General features: G+C 42.8%; 1 protein-coding gene across 23 annotated transcripts in view; it reads left to right on the top strand.

The window, feature by feature from the left end:
* MTCL1 (microtubule crosslinking factor 1) overlaps window positions 1-22,955 on the top strand; it is a 135,600-nt gene that overhangs the window by 103,249 nt on the left and 9,396 nt on the right. For 20 of the 23 annotated variants that reach the window (XM_035270586.3, XM_035270589.3, XM_035270583.3 and 17 more), the window contains 4 exons: window positions 6,944-7,111; window positions 13,255-13,509; window positions 18,501-18,797; window positions 21,075-21,106. In XM_035270586.3, coding sequence (XP_035126477.2) covers window positions 6,944-7,111; window positions 13,255-13,509; window positions 18,501-18,797; window positions 21,075-21,106 — 752 coding nt within the window. The remainder of the gene's footprint in view (window positions 1-6,943; window positions 7,112-13,254; window positions 13,510-18,500; window positions 18,798-21,074; window positions 21,107-22,955) is intronic. The other 3 variants (XM_078347753.1, XM_035270578.3, XM_078347750.1) reach the window with 1 other exon arrangement.

Raw genomic sequence — 22,955 nt, 5'->3', positions numbered from 1 at the left:
TATTTTAATGTCATTTCCCTTTGCCGCCTGCTTCTTCCAACACTAGTTTTTAGCGATTACCCTTGAAAGTAGAGATGGACCTCTGAGCTTCCACTGTGGCCCGCATGTGGTAGAAGTGTGTGGATGGGTGGTGGGGTGGAGTCCAGACACTCAGACTCAGGTGTGCCGAATGGGCTGGTGTCCACAGTAGTGAAAGGAACACGGCGTGCACAATACTCTATCTGCCCCAGGACGGAAGATCAGTGAGCTCTACTGTAATGACAGCTGGTTCTCTGGGGGGAACATTCCCAGTTAGAGGATTTGCCTTTCTCTGACTGGCATGAGTATTAGCCAGGCAGCTGGGATGCAAGAGCCAGGGCACATGTCTCACGGAGTGGCACAGAGCCAGGCTGTTCCAGAAACCCTGAACACCTCGCAAGGTGCTTAGTAGCATGGGAAACGTGGCCAAACCGCTTTCTGAATAACAGGTTCTCAGTTACAGTATTCCTCAGGCCTCCGTCTTTGCTTTGTGACATATGAAACATTCTCACAACTGAACTCAAGTAGTTGGCAACATTTATCATGTCCACAGAGTTTTTTTTAAAAAAATGCATATACTCATCAACCTTGGATGGCTCATAACAAATCATCAGGTTGGCAAATATTTGGCTCCGTAGATGTTCCCTGTTTCCCAGTCTTCAGCTACATGAGCTCACAGTCATGACCTGGTTGCCCTAGAGCCACAGTGAGTGCTTTCAGTTTCCCCAGCCGTCCGGAAGAGCAGAGGCCGTGCACACCTAAGAGCTAATCGTATAGTTCTTCTTGAGCTCCAGGACTCTCGCCACTGTGTTAAGCATTTGAGGCCAGCATTCCTAGGCTGTTTATGCATTTCATACTGATTAGTAATTCCTGGAATCCAGCTTCTTCACACAAGGTGATTAATGGTGCGGGAATGATGATCCTGGGGCGCCAACAGCTCGTTTTCCCTGCTTGGATTAACTTAAAAAGAAGTTACTTTTTCATTCAGGGATGTGACCTAATTCTCTTTATTATTTGATAAAACAGCTATGTAAAAAAAAAGTGTGTAGAACCTAATATAAAATTCATAGGAAGAACTGAAGGAATTATATTTCATATTTAAGACTTCACCTGCTACAGTCACTGAGGAGACTCACTTAGTCCAGCCTCAGGACTGAGGAGACTCCACTTCCCTGAACCTCTGCTCCTTGTCTGGCTCATGAGCTGCATTAGGGCCTTCAGGGGAGTCAGGCTTTCTCCTGCAGACAGAGCCCTTGGCTTCCTGGGCCTCCGGGGCCTTGGCTCTCCTAGACCCCGGCAGTCTTCCTTTCTGGCCATGCAGGCTGCCTACCTTTGCTTTGCCCAACATACAGAAACTTCCAAAAAGAACACCCTTGTCAGAGGAGGCCTCACATCAGAACTGTGAACTACCTTTTTTTTTTTTTTTTTAATAAGAAAGTTCTCTTGAGCCTAGATGGCATTTACATTTCAATTTTGTATGTCATACTGTGGTTTATTCTTCAGTTTATCCTGCAACTGGGAGGCCTCCTTTAGGAGGTGTGCTACTCTTTCTGTAAAAGGAACCAGACCAGAGCTTAGGATCGTGAAGCGTTTTATCTTTGCTCTATGGTGTCAGTTGCTCTGTCACTCTGAAAGGAGCTTCTATGTGAAGTAAAAATTCACATGTACAGATGGGTGCTTGGACTCTCCCTGCCCCGTCCTACCTCCCAGAGTTAACCACAGCCACATAGGCCTTCCAAAGTGCATAACTAAGCTTGGAACCTCACAAATAAGTGTCTTCCCTAACGGCCTCCTGATTTTCATCAGATTTGCCCTGGTTTCCTAAGCCTTTGGGCTGATAACTGTGTGTATGGCTCATGAAATATGTGCCTTATTTATTCTTTCCTGGACCCACATTCATTCTTGGGAAATGCTCAGTGACAATTATGGAGACCACAGCCAGGAGCCCTCCTGGACAGGATCAGCAGGCAGACTCTTGGCCAGAGGGCAGAGGACTTCTGTGTGTACATGACTCTAATTCCCATGATATTAATAGGTTGTATTTTCAGGGTCTGTCTTCAGCGACCCATTCTCTTTTATCTGTAGGAGATAATGGTTTTTAGAAAAGAACCTATCTGGATGTAACAATGAAGGTTACATTGACAAGAATGACAAATGCCTTGTTTATAAAAGCTGGCAGTAAAGAATTTGGGGGATGCCTGCTGGTGGAGGAGTTGCCTGTTGATTGCTGAGTGAGGTCTCAAATAAGAGCTACATGTGCCTTGTTGAGGTCTGGGCAGCTACTGTATCATTCTGGAATTCCCTTGCCTCTGTCAAGAAGCCTAAACAAACAGGATTGGATACCATTGCCTCTATTTTGTGACTGGTGTTTTGTGGGTTAACCCATAGAAGCGGGTCAATATGTCTGTTCCAGCTTTCGATTATGCCTGTCTCCAAAATTAGTGGCTCTGATGCAAGCAAAGTAGTTGGTAGTGGTTTAGCCTTTTGTGGAGCTGTGATTTCACCTAATGAAATCTTAGAAATCTTAGGCAAGAACAATTTGGAAAAATAGCTGGCATTGCGTCACAAAGACCTTGATACATTACCTCATTTACAAACTTCCATTTCACTTTCTACTAATAATATTCATTAGTAGAAAATAATTATTGGATATTAGACTTAGATAGATAGTAGACTTGGATAGCAGTCTGATGGACCGAAGACCAATTCTGAACCTGTTAAAAAGTTTGACATATAGCACATTGTAAGTCTCACTCAAGAGAGCTGAGCTAGGGGAGGCTGTAATGCCCCTAGGTGGAGGAGAGGGAAATCGTTGGAGGCTTTTTATCCTGCAGCTTTGCTAGAAAATCAGCCAGCTGATCTCTGAAAAGCCAGATTTTTTCGTTGAAACTGACCTACATTCAACAAATGTACAAGCTAAAAGTTTGCATGGCTAGGCCCCAGCACAAAAGATTCAGAAAGCCTCATGTCCAAGAAGACTTGCATCATAAAGATGTCTAAATGGACCAGAGTCTTAATTTGATTCTTGACTTGATTTGGGTCATCTTTTTACCCAAAAGGTAGCCCAGCAAGGGGTACCTCCAGGGGGAAAAATAAGAGAAGTTAACTTTTAGATATTCTCTCAGGATGACTCACTACAATTATTTCCCTTGATATGGGAAATGGAATTCGTTTCATGGGGATTAGATGGCTTCTGCAAGGTAAAATTGAAGAAGAAAAAGAAGAAGGCTTGGCAAGGTATAATGTCAGAATTCAAATATTTCTGGCTTGGTTTGTTGGCCTTGGAATGGGACGACCTGGACTGCAGTCCAGGAGCTCACTTCCTTGACAGTGCGACCTTGGCTCTCAGCCACTCCAAGCCATAGTTCCTCCTCTGTAAAATGGGGAACATAGCATATGTACTCAAGATTGATGTGACATATAAACAAGGTCATGTTGGTGAATAATTTAGTATACCCCTGGCCATAGGAAAACCTACACTATTAGTAATTATTGTCACTGGTTTTTTGCATGTGTGTGAAAGTCATTAGTAAAATAATGCCCATCTGGCTCATTCTGAGTCTTCAGAAATGTTGACATGGACATCCACTTTTGCTGTTGTGCACTAATGGCAGGAGCTGGCCTGGTTTCCTGCTGTGCCACATGCTGCTCTTGGGAAATGATGATGACAGGTACCAATAGCATTGAGCTGGGCTCTCTTGCTCCCTTTGGCTGCCTTCACCCCAAAGCAATTCTGGGCTCATTCCATGCTGATTTATATTATCCTGGTTTACTAGAGCACTACTTTGATTACTCTGACACAAATGTGCATAAATCATTAAGGCTTAAATTTTATTGAATTCAATATCTGTTAAAGCCAAAAACTACTTGCTTCCAGAGAAACCAAGATTCCAATTTGCAAGAGGACTGTAAGATTCTGATTCTAATGTTGTGTGGTGTATGGGCTAAGAATAGCATAGGCTGATACCAAATGTAACTTGGTATTCATAGAAAACTATTGATTACATATAGGAATGTATTATATTGTTTTCTGCTTTCTCTTCAGTGAAAATCAAATGACTACTCCAAAGATTGGATCAAAATTGTTACCACTATTTTCTGCTTGAAATACTCTTGACTCAAAAAGCAGTGATTTTTAATTTAAAACCCAAAGATGAAACTCTCAAATCTCCCATAAAATATATGTGATTAATCAGCAAACAAATTCTATATGAAGACGTATATTTCTAAAAAGATTGTTGTGACACCTCTTATCACTCAACTGCACTTATATCATTTTTAGATTTTTTTTTTTTTTTTGAAACTAGGTTTTGCTCTGTCACCTAGACTGGAGTGCAGTACTGTGATCATAGCTCACCATAACCTTGAACTGCTGGGCTCAAGCAATCCTCTCATTTCAGCCTCCTGAGTAGTTGGGACTACAGGCAAAAGCCACAATGCCCAGCTAATTTTTAGATATTTTTTATGTGGAGTTTTAAAAACTATTCTGTGTTTGTTACAGCTTCACATATTTGGTGAGCATCTCTTTGAGTATAGTAGTAATTTATTTCTATTCAGATGGTTGGTAAGAATGTGTAAGACTCATAGATGGTTCCCTATCTGCTGAGTTCTTCAAATGTTAACTGAATTGTACTCTTAGTGCCTTTTATCCCCAAAGTGAAAATTGTACCCTGTGAGAAAAATCAAAGAGCAATAAATAGGAACAAACAGGCCTTTCTACTCCATCGTAGCTGGGCACAGTGGCTCATGCCTATAATCCCAACATTTTCTGAGGCTGAGGCAGGTGGATCACTTGAGGCCAGAGTTTGAGTCCAGCCTGGGCAACATGATGAAACCTCGTCTCTACAAAAAATACAAAAGTTAGCTGGACATGGTGGCACACGCCTATCATGCCAGCTACTTGAGAGGCTGAGGTGGAAGGACTGCTTAAGCCTAGGAGGTTGAGGCTGCAGTGAGCTGTGATCATGCCACTGCATTCTAGCCTGGGTGACAGAACAAGACCTTGTCTCGAACAAAAAAAACTCCACTGTGTTAATAGTATAACTTCTTGATTAATGCTGGGGACAACTATGGCTATCTCTATAATAAATCTGCTCATATTAAAGAATTTCTCTTTTTTAACATAACTTTATTTAAAAATATGTGTGTATATATGTATATATGTATTATTTTAGGTTCGGGGGTACATGTGCCAGTTTATTATATGGGTATATTGCATGATGCTGAGGTGTGGGCTTCTAATGATTCCTGTCACCTAAGTAGTGAACATAGTACCAAATAGGTAGTTTTTCAACCTTTGCCACTCTTCCCCATCCCCTTTTGGAATCCCCAGTGTCTACTGTTCCCACCTCTGTGTCCAAGTATACCCAATGTTTGGTTCCCACATATAAGTGAGAACATGCGGTATTTGGTTTTATGTTCCTGTGTTAGTTTGCTTAGGATAATGGCCTCCAGCCGCATCCATATTGCTGCAAAAGCCATGACTTCATTCTTTTTTGTGGCTGCACAATTTTATTTGAACACAAACATACATCCAAAGTATCTTAAATCCTTCCCATATATGTTGAATCATTTTTGTGTATGTTTAGTGGATCAAGTAGATGGTTTTAAAAGCATGACTACAGAGTGAAGGCCAGTGTATGTGCAGAATCTGAAGGAGGGGTCCCCAGTGAACTTGCTGACCCACGCAGGAGAGGTTTATCAAGTTTGGGGGATGAGGAATTCTGAGAGGGTAAGGCTCTGTTTTTCCATGGCAGAGCTTATCTACATCCAGTGGGACTTAGAGATCTTTTATAACTCCTGCTTCATAATACATCAAAAAAGAATGCACTGAGACCACCCTGAGAGCTTGTGATGTACTTTTAGTGCTGATTGGAAGAGACAGGTTCACAACACTTTTATTATCAAGGTACCATAAATTGATTCAGCATGTTTCATTCATTTGGCCAAACCTTTCTGATATAATGCCCTTGCTGAAATGTACTAAGATAGAAATCATGGCTTTAAAATTTGACTTCAAAGGGCTGGGCAGGTTTTAGAACATAGAAACTATTTTAAGTTAGGCATAAGCATATTAGTAATAAAAATTCACTCTTCGTTTATCAGACACATTTGGATGCTTGACATGAGCCAAAGATTGTGCCAAATACTGGAAATGTGAGGGTGGGTCTGGCTTGTCCCTTTCCGAGGGGCAGAAAAGTGGGGACTGGTAGTTCCACCTCAAGGGACCACAATAAAGCCTTTATGAACAGGTTATGCATTTCACCTTTGGCTTTAATTATTAAACATCAAAATATTTAATAATTAAATCCACCCACCCACAATGGCCATGTGTGTCATATATATGACCTTTTAGTAGCTGCAAGTCGGAGTCTGACCACCCTATGAGCATAGGAGTTGTAGGCCTTTATTAATTCTCCTCTAGTACAACAGCTGGCACTAGAGTGACAGCATATTTGTAGGTGAGTGTAGACGTCTTGTCATGTCTGCACCCTCATGACAGTCTTCTTAGCCCAATTCTGTGTTCTAGACATCTAAAGTCACACAGTGACTGGCAGTCCTGGCCTCAGGGTTCCCTGTGGTCTCCTGCAGTCTCCTTGGGGCCCAGAGCACCTCTGCAGCAGGTTCCCACAGCGCCAGCCCAGGTTCCAGCCTCTGAACATAGCTGCCAGGTTGCCAGGACAGCCTTCCTTCCACCTTCGTCCTGATCAAACTGGCCCTCAGTCTCAGGCCCAGGAGACCCATGGCCAGCAACAGGGACCCCTGGCTCCCCAACTAACGGCAGACTCCCCACCCACCCTGTACCCACTGCCAACAGCACCTGGGAAACAGCCCCCACACTACCTTGATGGTCAGATCCTCTCCTCTTCTGACCTAAAAACTACGCTTAAAGGAGGTGGTGGAGCCTAACTCAGTGTTCCCACAGGTGGTGGAAAACCAGCAGCTGTTCAGTGCCTTCAAGGCCTTGCTGGAGGACTTCCGCGCGGAGCTGCGGGAGGACGAGCATGCCCGACTGCGGCTGCAGCAGCAATATGCCAACGACAAGGCAGCCTGGGATGTGGAGTGGGCCGTGCTCAAGTGCCGCCTGGAACAGGTACCACCCTGCCGGGTCTTTCTCAATCCTGACCATGTGTCTCTACTGTCCAGGATATGTGGGGGGTGGGGGGCACAGAGAGATTCAGAACCATGGGCTCCTTGAACAGGAAAAATGAGAGGAGTGGCGCTTATGCGTCTTCTTGAAGTGCAGAGGCCCCATTTTCCCTGATGTTCCCTCTCCCAAGTATGCAGTACGGCCTCCACCACGCAGCAGTTTCAGAGCAGCATGTATTCTCCATTCTGCATTAAACAAGCTTGTATTTAGCTCCATCAGAGGATGGCCAGGCTGAAACTGTCATCACACTGAGCTGACATAACTCTAGACAGGAGCAAAGCAAAAGGAGATTGTGGTTTAGTTGTCTCTGAAAAAGGTAAATGCATCCTTTCAGTGAGATTTTTCAAAATATCAATAAGAACTTGGAGATGTTCCATTGCATGCCCAAGAATTCTGATCAATTTCAGTCTCCTTATTTATATCAAAGGAAACTGAGGCCCAGAAGAAACAGCTCATCTGAGATCACAGAGCCATTTAGTGCTAGGGCAGGAAGAAAGCCTAGGTTCCCTGCCTCTACCACACACCACAGAGGGAGGCCCCTTCTGAGATGTTACACCACAGCCACAGGAGTTAAGATCAGACATGACAAAGAACATCCTTTCCTAAGGGTTTCTTCCTTGGAAACCATTGAAAGTCATGTGACTTCCTACACAGCGTCTGCTGCTGAGAGTGTCTCTCAAGGTTTCTTCCAGCCCCTTGATCATGAAGAGGGAGGGAAGATCTGTGTATTGTTGGTAATCTATTTCCAGGGCTCTATTTTGAGGCAAACCATAAAGTAAGTAAAATTTTATAGGACTTGGCCTGGTCATGAAAGGAAAAAAATTGCCTGGAAAGGAGACCCCTGTCACATGGTCTTGATAAAAGATGAAAAGGGCTTGATGTGTTGAAAAAAAAAAAAAATTCCATCTCCCTGGTACCCACAAATCCCCATTCACTTCCACCTGGCCCCAGCAAGCAGTGGTGTTGGGCTGACAGCCCTGGGCAGGGCAGGGGCATGGGCACAGCCTTCCAGGCTTGGGCATCAAATGAGGGAGCAGCTTGCCTGGTTGTGGCTCCTGCCTGCTGCCTGCAGGGGATTTGACCTAGATGTTCTGCTTATCTTAGTCCCCAACCTGCAGCATCAGCAGTGGTGGAGAAATGACTAAGGACATTCTCTGATGAGCTGCCTTTAAACCTATTAAAAAATATGTTTATGGGGGGTGCTAAAGGTTTTCAAAGCCCAAACTGTAGTTAAAGAAGGGAGGTCTAATCTTCGATGCAAGCCAGTTTCAAAATATTTCATCTTTGTTTTATAGGAACGTAGTATCCACCCACAGGTTTGCTACAAATAAACCCTCAGGGAGAGTCCCTAAATACCAAAAAATAAAGCTAGAACTTCAAACCCAAAAGCCAAGTGGTAATAGGTAAAGAGTTTATATCTGCCCAGATTATTTAGGAAGTTTCTTAAACATTTGTAGCCCACGAAGCAATGAATGAATATGGGATGATGCTAATCTATTTGTAATAATCCCATATTTACCCTCTTCTACTTAAATACAAAACAGTTTAATTCTGCTGCAAGTTAACACCTTCTTTCATTGGAGCCCACGCTGATGACACTTCACAAGTCCATGATTCTTTCAGCAGACTCCTAAGTCAGACCTTGTTCTAAATGTTGAAGATCCAGCAGCAAATCAGATGTTCCTTGAAGGGATTCTCAGTGCAGTGGGGGGACCCAGACAAGTGCTATTATAACAGCATGGAAAGTGCCCCATGAGGTTTGCACATAGGACTCTCAGGACAGGAGCATACCTTGGCTTGAGAATTCAGGGAAGGCTGTGAAAGTCCTGTTGAGAAAAATCTCAAAGGGTGGATAAGAACTGGTATCTGGAAAAGGAGAGAAAGGAACTTTCAGGCAAAAAGAGAGTATAATGAAGAAAGAAGCATGGCTCATTTAAGAAGCTTAGGTATGAGAGGAAAGAAAAGTATTTAAGGAATTGATACTTCAATCCTGATTTTATTGTGAAAGTTTAGATTCCCTTTTTCTTTTTTTTTTTTTTTGAGACGGAGTTTCGCTCTTGTTACCCAGGCTAGAGTGCAATGGCGTGATCTCGGCTCACCGCAACCTCCACCTCCTGGGTTCAGGCAATTCTCCTGCCTCAGCCTCCTGAGTAGCTGGGATTACAGGCACACACCACTGTGCCCAGCTAATTTTTTTTGTATTTTTAGTAGAGATAGGATTTCATCATGTTGGCCAGGATGGTCTCGATCTCTTGACCTCGTGATCCACCCGCCTCGGCCTCCCAAAGTGCTGGTATTACAGGCGTGAGCCACTGCACCCGACCTAGATTCCCTTTTTCAAAAGATTATTCTGCCTTGAAGATAGAGAATGGATTAGCGACCATTAGAATTGAATGGATTAACCTGGGATTAATGGTCTCTAGACTGAAATCAGGGAATCGCTGAACTAGAATAGGAAAGAGATGCATCTTTATGGTCACTAACTTTCCACTAAAATTTAGCATGTCTTTCAGTTATAAACATAGGCAACAAGCCCAACAGAAATCACAGATCTTTTGAAAGGAAATGAAAGAATAAAAAGGAATGAAAGAATAAAAAGTAATCACACATCTTTCCATTTCCCCTGACAATTGTTGTATATATCCCAGAATTAACATTGAGGAGGGGACTTTTGGCTTTACCAGGCTGCCACCTGGGTTAAGGAACCCTGGGTTGCAGAGACTGGAGGTGAGAGGGGTGACTGAAATAAAGCAGCAGCAGTGAAAAAGGAGTGGAGGGCACACACCTGAAAAAAAGGCAGAGCAAGCAGTGAGCGGCCGGTTCATGAGACATTGGAGCAACAAGCACCTTGCACAGCTCTCAGGTTTCCAGTGTGGGTGCCTGGGTGATGGACCATCACCAAGACAAGAACGTAGAGAGAGAACCAGTTGGGATGAAAAGGGAACAGGTTGGATTTGAGGCGTGTGTCATTACAGGCACTGGGACTTAAAAAGAGTTGGGCAGAAGGTGTATATCCCTGAGCGTGAATGAGGAGGTGGGAGGCAGGGCCATGGAGGACTCTCCAGGACTGCACAGAATGAGAGGAGCTCATAGAAGGAACCGAAATATTCATTTTCAAAATGTTTATAGAGGGAGAAGAGATCGGAAAGGAGCAGCCAGAGAAACTTGTGAAAATCCAGAGCAAATGCTGTCCCAGAAGCCAAAGGAAGAGACAACATGGTGTTCCAAGTGGAGTTCAGCAGTGTCAGCTGCTTTGAAGAGGATGCTTTGAGGGATAAAAAGTTTTGTTGAACTTGTCAGTGAGGAGGTCACTGGAAAACTTGGCAAGAACAGTTGCCATCGGGGTGTGGGGCAGAAGCACTGTGCACTGTGCGGAGGGAAAGAAGTGAATTTGGCGGTGAAGGGAAAAGGAGCACAGACAGTGCAGTAACAGGAGCCTCAGGGTCATGGGGAGTATGGTCCAGTGAGACCTGACAGTGGAGGGCCATTGATGACACGAGGTCCTTACGTAGGTGGGGGGATTGGGCTCTAAGCATTGAGGGGAGGGGGTGACCCTGACCACAAGAGGCCTGAGAACTGTGGACACAGGAGTTTGTGGCAGAAGGAATGTACCTTGACAAAGCAGGATAGCGGAGGTGATGTGGGGTCCAGGAAGGGCTACACTGCATGAGGAGATTCTAAAGAGAGGATGTGTTGGTGGCTGGAAGCATCTATAAGTGGACAGATGTACCTGTTTGGGGCTCAGCGGCCCTTCACTCTGGGTTATGTGGACTTCTGGCAGCTGTTTTGAACTGGGATTTTGTGGTGCCTGGTGCTTTTCTGGTAGTCTTCTAGTTAACACTGGAGGTTTCTCCCCTCTTTTGTTTGTGCATTCTTTCTACTTAAAAAAAGTTCTAATTTCCCCAGATTTACAGTTTATAAATAATTGATCAAGAAGCATCACCCTGACCTGCATCCGTGGCTGTCATCTGCTTCCTCAGGCCTTCCTTCCCTAGTCACCTCTGCTTCCTCTCCAAGAAGGTCTGAGTTCCACTGAGATTCAGGGACAAAACAGTGTGTTCTCCCCACTTCATGAAGGGTTTGCCTTTATTACAGAGGTGAGATTCAGAATTAGCTCTCACCCAGTGAGTCCCTTGTGGGCAAGAACTTTCAGTTCAACTGAGCATACCACTCAGCAACCTGACTGTTTTAGTCCATTACTGTTGCTATGAAGGAATACCTGAGGCTGGGTAATTTATTTAAAAATAAGGTTTTTTTGACTCACAGTTCTGCAGCTGCACAAGAAGCATGGTGCCAGCATCTGCTGCTGGAGAGGGCCAGGCTGCTTCCACTCACAGCAAAAGGCAAAGGGGAGACAATGAGGTGTGCATATCACATGGCAAGAAGGAAGTGCAGGTGGGCAGAGGTGCCAGGCTCTTTTAAACATCCAGCTCTTAAGGAAATAGTAGAGGGAGACTGACTCACTCCCCCGCCCAAGGCATGAATCTATTCATGAAGAGTCCACCCCCATGACCTAGACACCTCCCACTAGGCCCCACCTACATTGAGGATCACAGTTCAACTTGAAGCTTGGGAGACAAACATCTAAGCTACAGCACTGATAGAGACATCTTTCTAAATATAATAATACGGGCTGATTTAAGTCTTTAATCTTTTAACATGGTCTCATAAAAGTTAAAAGAATCTGCTTAGACATGGATAATCAGCTATTAATTACTTTAGTGGGTCTTTAAGTAACTCATTTTAAGAAAGTGAATTGAACTCTACATATGAATGATGGTTACTGACTTACCACGTCCCTTATGCAAGTCCTTAAAGCACTGAGCTGCCATTTCTTCACAAATAAACTGGGAATGAGGATACCTATACTTACAGAATTGCAATAAAGACCAAATGAGGCAATCTGTGTGAAAGGCCTTTCTTTAAAAAGTATACAGTATGTTAAAATTGTGCACTTAATAAAATATAAAAGATTGCTTATGAGGATAAAAGCAAGGCAGTGAACAGCAGGCTGTTGTACAGTTGTAGTGTTTAAGTATAAGCCCTAGGGCTTATAATATACATATTTGATTAATCAGAGTCTACCTTGAAATGGTATGAGACTACTTCTCATGCTGCCTGAGGAAACTGCAATAGTATATTATCAGTTCCTTGCCATTCTCTGTGCTACTGCCGTCAGAGTTTACTTCTACATATTCTATAAACACAACATATTGTAACAATTTTTGCTTTAGATAATCAAATATTAAAAAGCAATTAAAACAAATAATGTTTTATCTTTACATATATGTCATTTCCAGTGTTCATTTCTATATAGATCAATGTGCCTGCTGGTATATTCCTTCTGCCTAAAGAACTTCCTTTTTCATTTCCTGAAGTGCAGGTCTGTTGGCAATGTTTTTTTTTCAGTTTTCATTTTTTGAAAAGTGGTTTCCTCCGTTTTTGGAAGATGCTGTTTCTAGGTACAGAATTCTATCTAGGTTGAGATCTTTTTTGTTGCAGCACTTTAGATGCCACTCTATCATCTTCTGACTTGCAAAGTTTCTGATGAGAAATCGCCTTGAATTCTCATCTTTATGCCTCTATGACATGTGTCATTTTTCTTTGTCTTTAAGGTTTTCTCATTAGTTTTCATAAGTTCGAATATATAAGATGTAGAATCTTGTTTGGTTTTGATATTTAACCTCCTGGGTATTTGACAAATATTTGTTGAAAACTATTGGCTTCCATCACTGTCCCATCCCTAGGTTCCATATAGAAGCTAAGGATATAGGGATGGACATGGTATCTCCCCTCAAGGAGTTAACCCAGAAGTACAGACAAGAGATGGTGATGACTTAGACTAGGAAAGTGGAGCAGGGAAACTGGCCATGAGAAGCTCAGTTTACTCACTGCTTAACGTTCGGTATGGCTATCTGTGTCAAATGCTATTCACTAGCACTTTAAAAATAAAATTTATTTATACTCGGGATTGGTCAAATCTTGGTTTAAATATGTTTCCAGGGATCACATGTAAATGTGCTGAGACTTCATCCTTGAATGCAAAACTTGTCAAAGCGGAAATTCCTGTCTTTTCTCCTTGACAGCTGGAAGAGAAGACTGAGAACAAGTTGGGAGAACTAGGCTCCTCCACTGAGAGCAAGGGGGCCTTGAAGAAGGAGAGAGAGGTGCACCAGAAGCTCCTGGCTGACAGTCACAGCCTGGTCATGGACCTGCGCTGGCAGATCCATCACAGCGAGAAGAACTGGAATCGGGAAAAGGTGGAACTTCTTGACCGCCTGGACAGAGATCGGCAAGAGTGGGAGCGGCAGAAAAAGGAACTCTTGTGGAGGATAGAGGAGGTAAGGAGGCACCCCAGGCCCTGGAGCATAGGCACAGAGTGTAGAGTACTCAGTGGAGCCAGAAAGCCAAAACACTAGGCTGTTTTCTGGTCCTTGCAGCATCAGGATGCATGGGCTTCCAAAGGAAGAGAGAGAAATACTAGAATTGCTTGTGCTGGAGACCTAGTTTCATATCTCTCCATGACACAGTTTATGGATAACTTTCCTATGTGTACATGTGTTGGTGGCTGAGCAGGATGGCTTGGGGTTGTGGGAGGTGGGAGATAACTTTTTAAAGGAATTTAAAGACAAAATTAGAAAGAGGTTATTTCAGGTCTTAGTCAGTGATTTCTGCTGAAAGCAAACTATAACTTTTAAGTTTGCCACTAAAGATGTGGTCACAGTGACTGCTTCAACTTGAATGGAATTGTTATTAGAAAAGAAATTGTTGAATTCAGTTGGAAGTCAGGCTGTTTGCTGGCGAGTGTGCCTGCTGTGAATACTGCTGAGCTGTGATTAGATGGACCATAGTCAAGAGAGGTCGTTGGTAGCTCATCATCTTTAGCTAAACAAACAATTCAGAAACTCAGATGAATTTGGGGAGGAGTACGGGTAGTCATTTTTCTGCCAACTTAACCATTCTCTGCATTGCATCAAACTTAGAATGGTTTGCATAGTTGCAGTAGTTATGGAGTGATACACAAATTAAATTGATGAAGATTTGGAATTCTTCCCTGGCTGGGTTTTTACATAGTATACATTTTGTTTATTTCAGCCAGTCACACTTATAAATTTATGAGGTCTCAAGGAAATGTATTAATCAGTAAGAAATTGAGCTCAGGAAAAATAACCTCATTACTCTATTTTAAGTACCCCGAGAGCCTTTTGAGAAATGTACTCTGTTACCCACGGAGATGGTGCCTGTGTTATGCAGGTATAATGACAAAGGTGAGTATATGCGTATGTTGCATAGGGAGGGAGGCAGAATGAACTAAATGGTAAAAGACACCAAGAGCCTTTGGCTTGGAAACCGCTGAGAAGAATAGAATACACTGTAGGTGAGCTATGATCATCACTGCATTTCAGCCTGGGTGGCAGGTGAGACCCCATCTCCAAAAAATAAAAAGAGGAAAGTACACTGCAGATAGAAAAGCTGAAACTCTTTCTAGGTTTGACCACTCACACAAATGAGTCGCATTACTAATCTTTGATATGGCTCCATTTCAGTATTGCCCAAATCCTATCAGGAGGAATGTGGCTATTTCCTTTTTGGCTTGGACGTGCAGCACTTGTGAAGAGTCTCCTGTATTAAATCTCCTGTGTGTCTGTGCTCTATTGCTAGGTGGAAATTTTAGGGGTAGAAGTGGCATATATTCTTTAAAAATGGCCACTAATTTGTTATATCCAACTTTAGTTGTCCAGTGTCAAGTAACTACAGCAACATGTTGCCAGGGAGCTTCATTCTTGGCCTGCGCTCTAGGGCCACTCACTTTTTATGTCCCTCCTGTACCCCAGTGAGGCCATCATGAACCCTGCCATGGCCCCTTTAGGGTACCCTTTGCCTGTTAGCCATGGTGGCTTGTTGGACTTTTCACAGGCTTCATTTGTTTGGAAAGTTATACCTTGGATATAAATTAAGTAAATCTTACATTTTTAATTTTTACTTTTGGGAATGAAGAATTTCTAGTAAAGGAAAAATTAGTAAAACATGGTGATACTCAACTTTTGAAAAGTCAGTGACTTAAAGATGAGCCACAGCCTCGTTTTGAGACTATATTTTGGAAAGGTAGTAGTGGTTAGGAGCTGACCTCCAATTCCAAGTTACCAGTATTGAAACAGTTCTGCCAAACCGACAGCCTCAGAACCCAGTCCTCGAGATGGACATCTTTGAGCATCATGGCATGAGTTTCAGGCATGCAGCTGTTCCTGAAATCTGTGTAATGGATCCCACAGATTTTGTACAATGATTTCACTGCTGTTTTTAGAAAAGGATTGGTTACAGATGAACTGATGCTTCAGACATGTAACTGTGGCTTTCAAAAATAAATATGGCCTTTTCCCCAAAATATTCAACATTTTTAAAGAAGGTTTTTTAAATATCAGTGCCCCATCCTGAAAATGAGGTAAAGCAATTATAGGCATTATCTAAACTTCCTGAAAAGAAGAAATTGGTTCAAGTGTGTATGGGTGTATATAGATTTTGTTCATTTGTGTATCAGTTATTTGGGTTGCTCGTTCATTTAACTTTTAGCTACATATTCCATAGATAAATGAGAAATGTAACTGAACATTCTTCACAATGTATACTCTCAGCATTTGACTACTTGGTAGCCATATAATATAACCTTGACTCTGATAACCTAATACAGACAGTGAAAGAAGTAACACTAAATCCATTTTCCACTTTCAGAACACATGCTTCTTACTTGTCTGGTGTCATTAAATTCCTACATAATTTCTGCACCACATGAGGCACGTTATGTGATGTGGGAATGTGGCTAAGGTCATATAATACATTTTATCTAACTTATCAGTGTCTTTCGTCTCAATCAAGTTTGATTGCAGGGTTGGGGCAGGAGACTTTTATGAAGTCACACTACATTTCTCCTTAGAATTGTTGAGTTCCCAGTTAATATGCAGATGATGTAGGACATGCTGTTAGATTTGCTGTACTTACCAAGCTAAAAAGCGTCATCCATTCATTCTCCTTCCAGTAACTTTCTTAAATCAGCTGCCATTCTTTTAAAACCTGTTTACAGAGTGACCTTTTTTTCCCACCAGTCCAGGTAAGGTGACATCTTGAGGGTTTATTGTTTCCTATATTAAAATAAAAATATTTAAAATTTTCTACTTGCATTAAAACTTGTTCTATTGCAAAATTGCAAGTAGGTGCTGATGCTGGCTGAAATGACTGCTATAGGAAACCCTACCCTTCTAAGGACCTGTTCTATTACAACACCCCAGAGGCATCTTAGCAGCAGACATCTCCAGCCACAACCACGGCAGTTCATTTTTAGGAAACCTAACACTTAGCAGCTTGAGTACAAGTTGCTCCTGGCTGCCCGGGTTTATTTTTGAAATCCCACTTGACTGAGTTAGAGGGTGCTTGTTCATAGCTCTCCTTTTTAGTTATTCTTTTCCCCCCTCACTCACACCTCAGTGCACATTTGCAGCTTCAAATGGGATTCTTGCATTTTAATTTCTTGCCCAAAATAGCTTAGAGATGATCATGTGTTGAAACTAAATTGTGCCGACATGCATTAAATGAACATATAAAAAGCCTTCCTCTTTTTTTTTTTTTAAAGAAGGCAGTTAGCATCTTTAAGAAAACTGCAAAGAACTGTGTCATCATCAGAGAGGAGAAGAGAGCAGAGGGGCAGAGCTAAAATGTGGAGTTTTGGGGTTTTACTGGTTCCCTGATTTGCCTGTAAACTGCCTTGGAAGCTAATATGTAAGCCTTGGCTGCTTCAGTCTCCATCTTTCTCAAAGATAAAGATAAATCTCTGTTCTGCCACCTTAGAAATTACTAACAATGAGCAAACATCCTTTTGTCTTTACTATCTCATATGACTTTCTTCCTGACTTTACAGAAACCATATTTACATCCAACTTGTGGATGAATGCTCAAATCAGGACACAGAGATGCAGTTTGTTGTGATTCTTTAAAAAAAAAAAAAAGAATTGATCTGCATTCAAAGCACTTTTAGAATTTCTGGTACCGTCTCAGTGCTTGAGGACTTTAAATTTTTATTTGACTACTCCTTCAGGTCAAATCCAAATGTCACTTTCATCATTCAGATATTTACTTATTCAAAATAGCAGTCAATCCAGTAGTGTGAGCTTGTCATCCAATAAAGGCCCCTCTAAAGATTCATAGGTAAAAATAGCTTTGGGTCTCCGTTGTGCTTTCTGTGCCTGTTTTAGAAAGGGAAGCAATGAGGAGGGCTCAGGAGAGTGGGGTGGAAGCTGGTGAGGGCTCCTCTGGGGAGGGAGGCCATGCACTCTGCAAGCCATTTGCCTTCCTGCCTCAGCAGTTCTTTGTAATTTCACATGGGCTCCCTTCCTGAGCCACCTGCACAAGATCTTCATCTAGTGCTGCAAAAGGACCCAGAAAGGCCTAATGCCATTACGTGGGCTGGGCCCCCACCAGACAGCACGACTCCTGTGAGCCCATGTGCACAATACATCTTACAGATAAGGAAACCAAGCTCAGGGGAGTCAGGAACTTGCACCTGCCTCTGAACTAGCAAACCACATGCTAATGGTTCCAACTCAGGTCTTCTCACTCCTGGAGTGCTTGCCCACTACTGGTTCTTGAGTTCAACCAAGTCAGGCAAAAAAGTATGACTGTAAAGTAACATGACTTTTGTTTTCACTCAGTCATACTGCCTTTATAGTTAAGTTTTTATCCTCTCTAAGTATGTTACATTTGACACCAAATGGTTAAGCCATTTGAGTTTGTAACACCAAACGGTTACAAACTCAAGTTTGCTCACTTGAGTTATTTATAGGACCTGTTCCACATGCCCTGGAGCTAGTTGGGAAAATTGGGTTCACTCTCAGAAGTTTGCTATCACTGATGGTATTCCACTGAGTGTGTCTTGAGTTCTGAAGGTAGTTCCAAAGAGAGTTTTAAACATGTTCTTTAATGGTATTAGATTAAAAACTAGTAATAAATGTAGAATTTACCATGAGTACAACATTCAAAGTTATGTATAATAACACATATATTGGTGTCAGAAAGAGTTTGCCATACTTGTGTGTGGTTAATGCAGATTTTCTTTTTTTTTTTTTAATACAGATTTTCTAGTCCAGATAAAATTGTGGGTTTTGTAAAGCATCTGTAATGTTGTGTTACATTTTGAAATTAAGGTCAGAACGTTAAGAACATTTGCTTCTCACAGAGTTTTTCAAACTGAGCTATATGTAATTCCAAATTTTGGAGAAACAGTGGTTTTAGGGAGACCATCAGAAAAGCGAGGCTAATCATTTTCGTTTTTAAAACTTTCAAGTTGCAGAAAGAGAACAGTCCCCAGAGAGCTGGCAGTTTCCTCTGTGATCAAAAAGACGGCAACGTTCGCCCCTTTCCCCACCAGGGAAGCCTCCGCATGCCCCGTCCTATGTCCATGTGGCCTTGCGCAGATGCTGACTCAGTACCATTTGAAGACCGGCCACTGTCCAAGCTGAAGGAGTCGGACAGGTGCTCGGCCAGTGAGAACCTCTACCTGGATGCCTTGTCCCTGGATGATGAACCAGAGGAGCCACCAGCCCACAGGCCTGAGAGGGAGTTCAGGAACCACCTCCCTGAGGTCAGCCAGGTTTTGTCACCCTAGTTAATTACGGCAGAATGAAGGAGCTGTCATGAAACCTAAAAGGCATGTCAGATTCCTTTCCTGGCAGGCTCCAGCACTTTCGCATACAGCAGTCTCCGAACTGAGTAAAAATGAGATCTTCACAACACTAAGCATTTTGTTTGACCCTAAATTAGCATGCTCTGCTGTCGATTTAACTTTGCCCCCTTGTTTCAGGTTTAGAAATACTGGACTAGAGTCCTATTTAAAAGGAAGGTCTCACAAGTAAGTGTGTCCAATAGACACAAGAGGAAGTAAATAATTCTAGGAAGTGTATATGCTCAACTTTTCTTTTCCTTTTTTTGGGTGGGGAGATGGGGGTCTCTCTCTCTCTTGCCTAGGGTAGAATGTAGTGGCCGATCACGGCTCACTGCAGCCTTGACCTCCCAGGCTCAATTGATCCTTCCCTGTCAGCCTCCTGAGTAGCTGGGCCCACAGGCATGCACTACCATGCCTGGCTGTTTGTTTGTCTGTTTTTTTTTTTTTGAGATGGAGTTTCGCTCTTGTTACCCAGGCTGGAGTGCAATGGCGCAATATCGCCTCACTGCTACCTTCGCCTCCTGGGTTCAGGCAATTCTCCTGCCTCAGCCTCCTGAGTAGCTGGGATTACAGGCACGCCCAGCTAATTTTTTTGTATTTTTAGTAGAGACGGGGTTTCACCATGTTGACTAGGATGGTCTCAATCTCTTGACCTCGTGATCCACCCGCCTCGGCCTCCCAAAGTGCTGGGATTACAGGCTTGAGCCACCGCGCCCGGCCATTTGTCTGTTTTTTTTTAAGTAGAGACAGGGTCTCCCTGTGTTGCCCAAGCTGGTCTCAAACTCCTGGACTCAAGTGATCTGTCTGCCTTGGCTTCCCAAAGTGCTGGGATTACAGACATGAGCTACTGTACCCAGCCTCAACTTTTCTTGAAATAGTACAGTTTCTGATTCTAGAAAACTAATAACCAAAAAAATTGTTGGCAAAGGGAAAAAAAGTCCAATACTCAGAAACCTTACATAAATTAGACCAGCAAACGGGTGAGCTAAGCTGTAGACATTTCCATGGCACAGCATTAGTTATGTTTTTCTGGTTTTAATATTAAAACCTTGTTTTAAAAGTTGATTCTAGGAATCATTACTTGTGAAGTAATTCAAGTTGCTGCACCTATCATTTGGTCTCCTAAACACTTAAGACTTAGACGAGTTCATATCAAATAGTGTTGTTGAAATATGTGGAAATTATATTTTACTCACATCAGTAAGGTCAAATGCTTTATCCTCAGCAATGTATCAGATTGATAGGATATCGCCACAGTCCCACGCTGTCTAATCTATTAGCAGTCTTGTACAGTCCAATTACATAGCAGAGGTAACGCGGGGTAGGGTCGGGAGCCTGTGGCTGGGTTCCAGCCCACTGGAACCTGCATGGCAGAGAGACATGGGGCGTGCTCACTGGGGGAAGTGTACCCCTTGCTATTTACTGTCCTGAAAAATATGTTTCCATGACTGTTAGTCAAAGCCTTGCTGCTTCAAAACCACGTCAGAACAAGAGTGTTTTCTCAGTAGACAACCTTGTGTTTATGTTGTTCTACAAACACAGCTATCATTCTTCTTAAGGGGAAGGCGCTGTGTAGCTTTGCCTCCGATTGTAAATGGGAATGTTTAAAACCAACCAAGTGCCCAAGCCTAACGATGTCATGCCAACTTCTACAGCAAGATTTGGACCAAGGGACATCAGTCTCCTAACTTCACTCTGTCACCTTCCATCTTCCTCTCTAACATGACACACACACATACATATATACTCTCTCTCTCCTCTCTCTCTCTCTCTCTCTCTCTCTCTCTCTCTCTCTCTCTCTCACACACACACACACACACACACACACACACACACACACAAACACACTTAGGTTGTTACAAGAGCCAGCTTTGAAATTCATGTAGTCTGTGAGGTCCTTTGAGGAAGCACAGAAGAGCCACTTCCTCCATGACAGAGTTTATAGCCAGTTGTTCTCATGTGGGCTCCTCCCTGGACTGCAGAAGCTACAACCCCTCATCACGCTGTGGACTCTGCTTTGATTATTGTACTTCAAAGGCCTCAGGGCAGTAGCACTCCTAACCAGAGCTTGGCCTCAGTGCTCATTCTAAATGGTGTTTTCCTCGGGGAGCAGAGCAAACAAATCACTTAAGTACATTGAGGGCTTCTAGGCAACCAAAATTAACCGATTCAAATGAAGTTATTTCTTCTTTATAGGAAGAAGAAAATCACAAGGGAAATCTGCAGAGGTAAGTAAGATTGATGAAAATAATAGATTACTGAAATAAAAATGTCTTGTTTTGTCAATGCAGTCTATTTTACCACTGTCTTCAAAATACTTAAAATTAAGCCATTTATGAATAAGTGGCTGCTTTATTATTCATTTCATAAACATGGAATTTTTGATTCTCAGAAACAAAGAAACTAGACATGCTATGTTATGTGTGTATTAGTTTATGGTAAGGACTTTCCAGTTGTAGTTGTGCTAGGTATACAAAGGAATGCTTGTGTTTCGTGGTTTTTGAAAGGTCCATGGAAACCTCACCTTTCTCATTTAAAGTCTGGAAAAACTCTCTCTTGTATGCTGTGAGATGTTTTATCCATTGTGTATTTAAAAGCTCCACTAAGAGAATTTATTAAATATTTTCTGGCAGTAGTTCTTGAAGAAGACATATAGTAGTAGATGTGGATGTTACACACTAGTTTTTTCCTTCCCAGTTTAATTTCCTCCAGTTTTACTTTTTCTTCGTTCTCTAAATGAATGCATACCATTACTGCGACATGAAATTCTTCTCGAACAATTCAACATTTCCAGATCTCCTCATCCTTGATTTTCCTCTGAACTTCGAGTCTGTGAATGACTGTCTGCTTCTCATTTGCCCTCTGCCAGATCTCTGCAGCACCTAGCCGTGCCTGCGGCATATTTCTGTCCTTCACGCTGCATTCCCTGGTCTTTCTTGGGTGGTACAGGACAGTAATTGAGAGCTCAGGCTCTAGAGCCAAACTGCCTGGATTTATTTATTTATTTATGAGATGGAGTCTCGCTCTGTCTCCCAGGCTGAAGTGCAGTGGTGCAATCTCAGCTCACTGCAACTTCTGCCCCCTGGGTTCAAGCAATTCTTCTGCCTCGGCCTCCTGAGTAGCTGGGATAATAGGCACACCCCACCACGCCCAGATAATTTTTGTATTTTAGTAGAGTCAGGGTTTCGCCATGTTGGCCAGGCTGGTCTCGAATTCCTGACCTCAGGTGATCCACCTGCCTCGGCCTCCCAAAGTGCTGGGATTACAGGAGTGAGCCACCACACCCGGCCCAAACTGCCTGGCTTTAAAATAGCTTCTGCCTCTTTGTAGCCATGTGACCTTGGGTAGGTTACTCAACTGCTTTATGCCTCAGTTTCCTCCTCATCTGTATACAGGAGGTATTTTGATTATCTGGGTTTTTTTGTTTTTTGTTTTTTTTGCAGCTTATGTATGTTAATACACATAAGGGAAGCAGCACATGGCACAAAACAAACAGTAAACAGAGGGTAGTCATTACACCCTCCCACCTTCTCCATTCACAGCAGCAGTCATGTCAGTGTTTTGGGTTAGGCTTTGGAGTAACTCTGTTTCACCTCAAACCATCAACCTTTACACTACTGTCAAAAGCAACCCAGGCTTGCTGTAAAATGTAAATGTCGGCTGAGGCAGAAGAATCTCTTGAACCCAGGCAGTGGAGGTTGTAGTAAGCCAAGATCGCACCACTGCACTCCAGCCTGGGTGACAGAATGAGACTTCATCTCAAAAAAAAAAGAAAAAGAAATATCAAAATGTTCAAAGTGAAAACTGGATGTGCCCTCCCTGCTGTCCCCTTTTCCTCTGGCCTCTGACTGCCCAGTGTTTTTCCGCCGAACTCTTCGATGTACCTACAAGCGCCTACACACACTCCAGATGTGTCCTGGGTCTCCTCTTCATGGTTTCGCTTGCTTTGGCCACTGCCTGAGGTTCATGTCTCTGCTTTCTCTGTCTTTATCATCTCTCTTCCACCATATCTATCTATGCAACAGAGGCACTGAATTTTCACCCAGGTAGATGCCACTGATTTAACTCTGAGACAGT

The sequence above is a fragment of the Callithrix jacchus genome, chromosome 13 (genome assembly GCF_049354715.1).
Source record: "Callithrix jacchus isolate 240 chromosome 13, calJac240_pri, whole genome shotgun sequence".
Classification (NCBI taxonomy): domain Eukaryota; kingdom Metazoa; phylum Chordata; class Mammalia; order Primates; family Cebidae; genus Callithrix; species Callithrix jacchus.
Note: the sequence above shows the minus strand (reverse complement) of the source record. Positions and strands in the feature narration are given on the sequence as shown.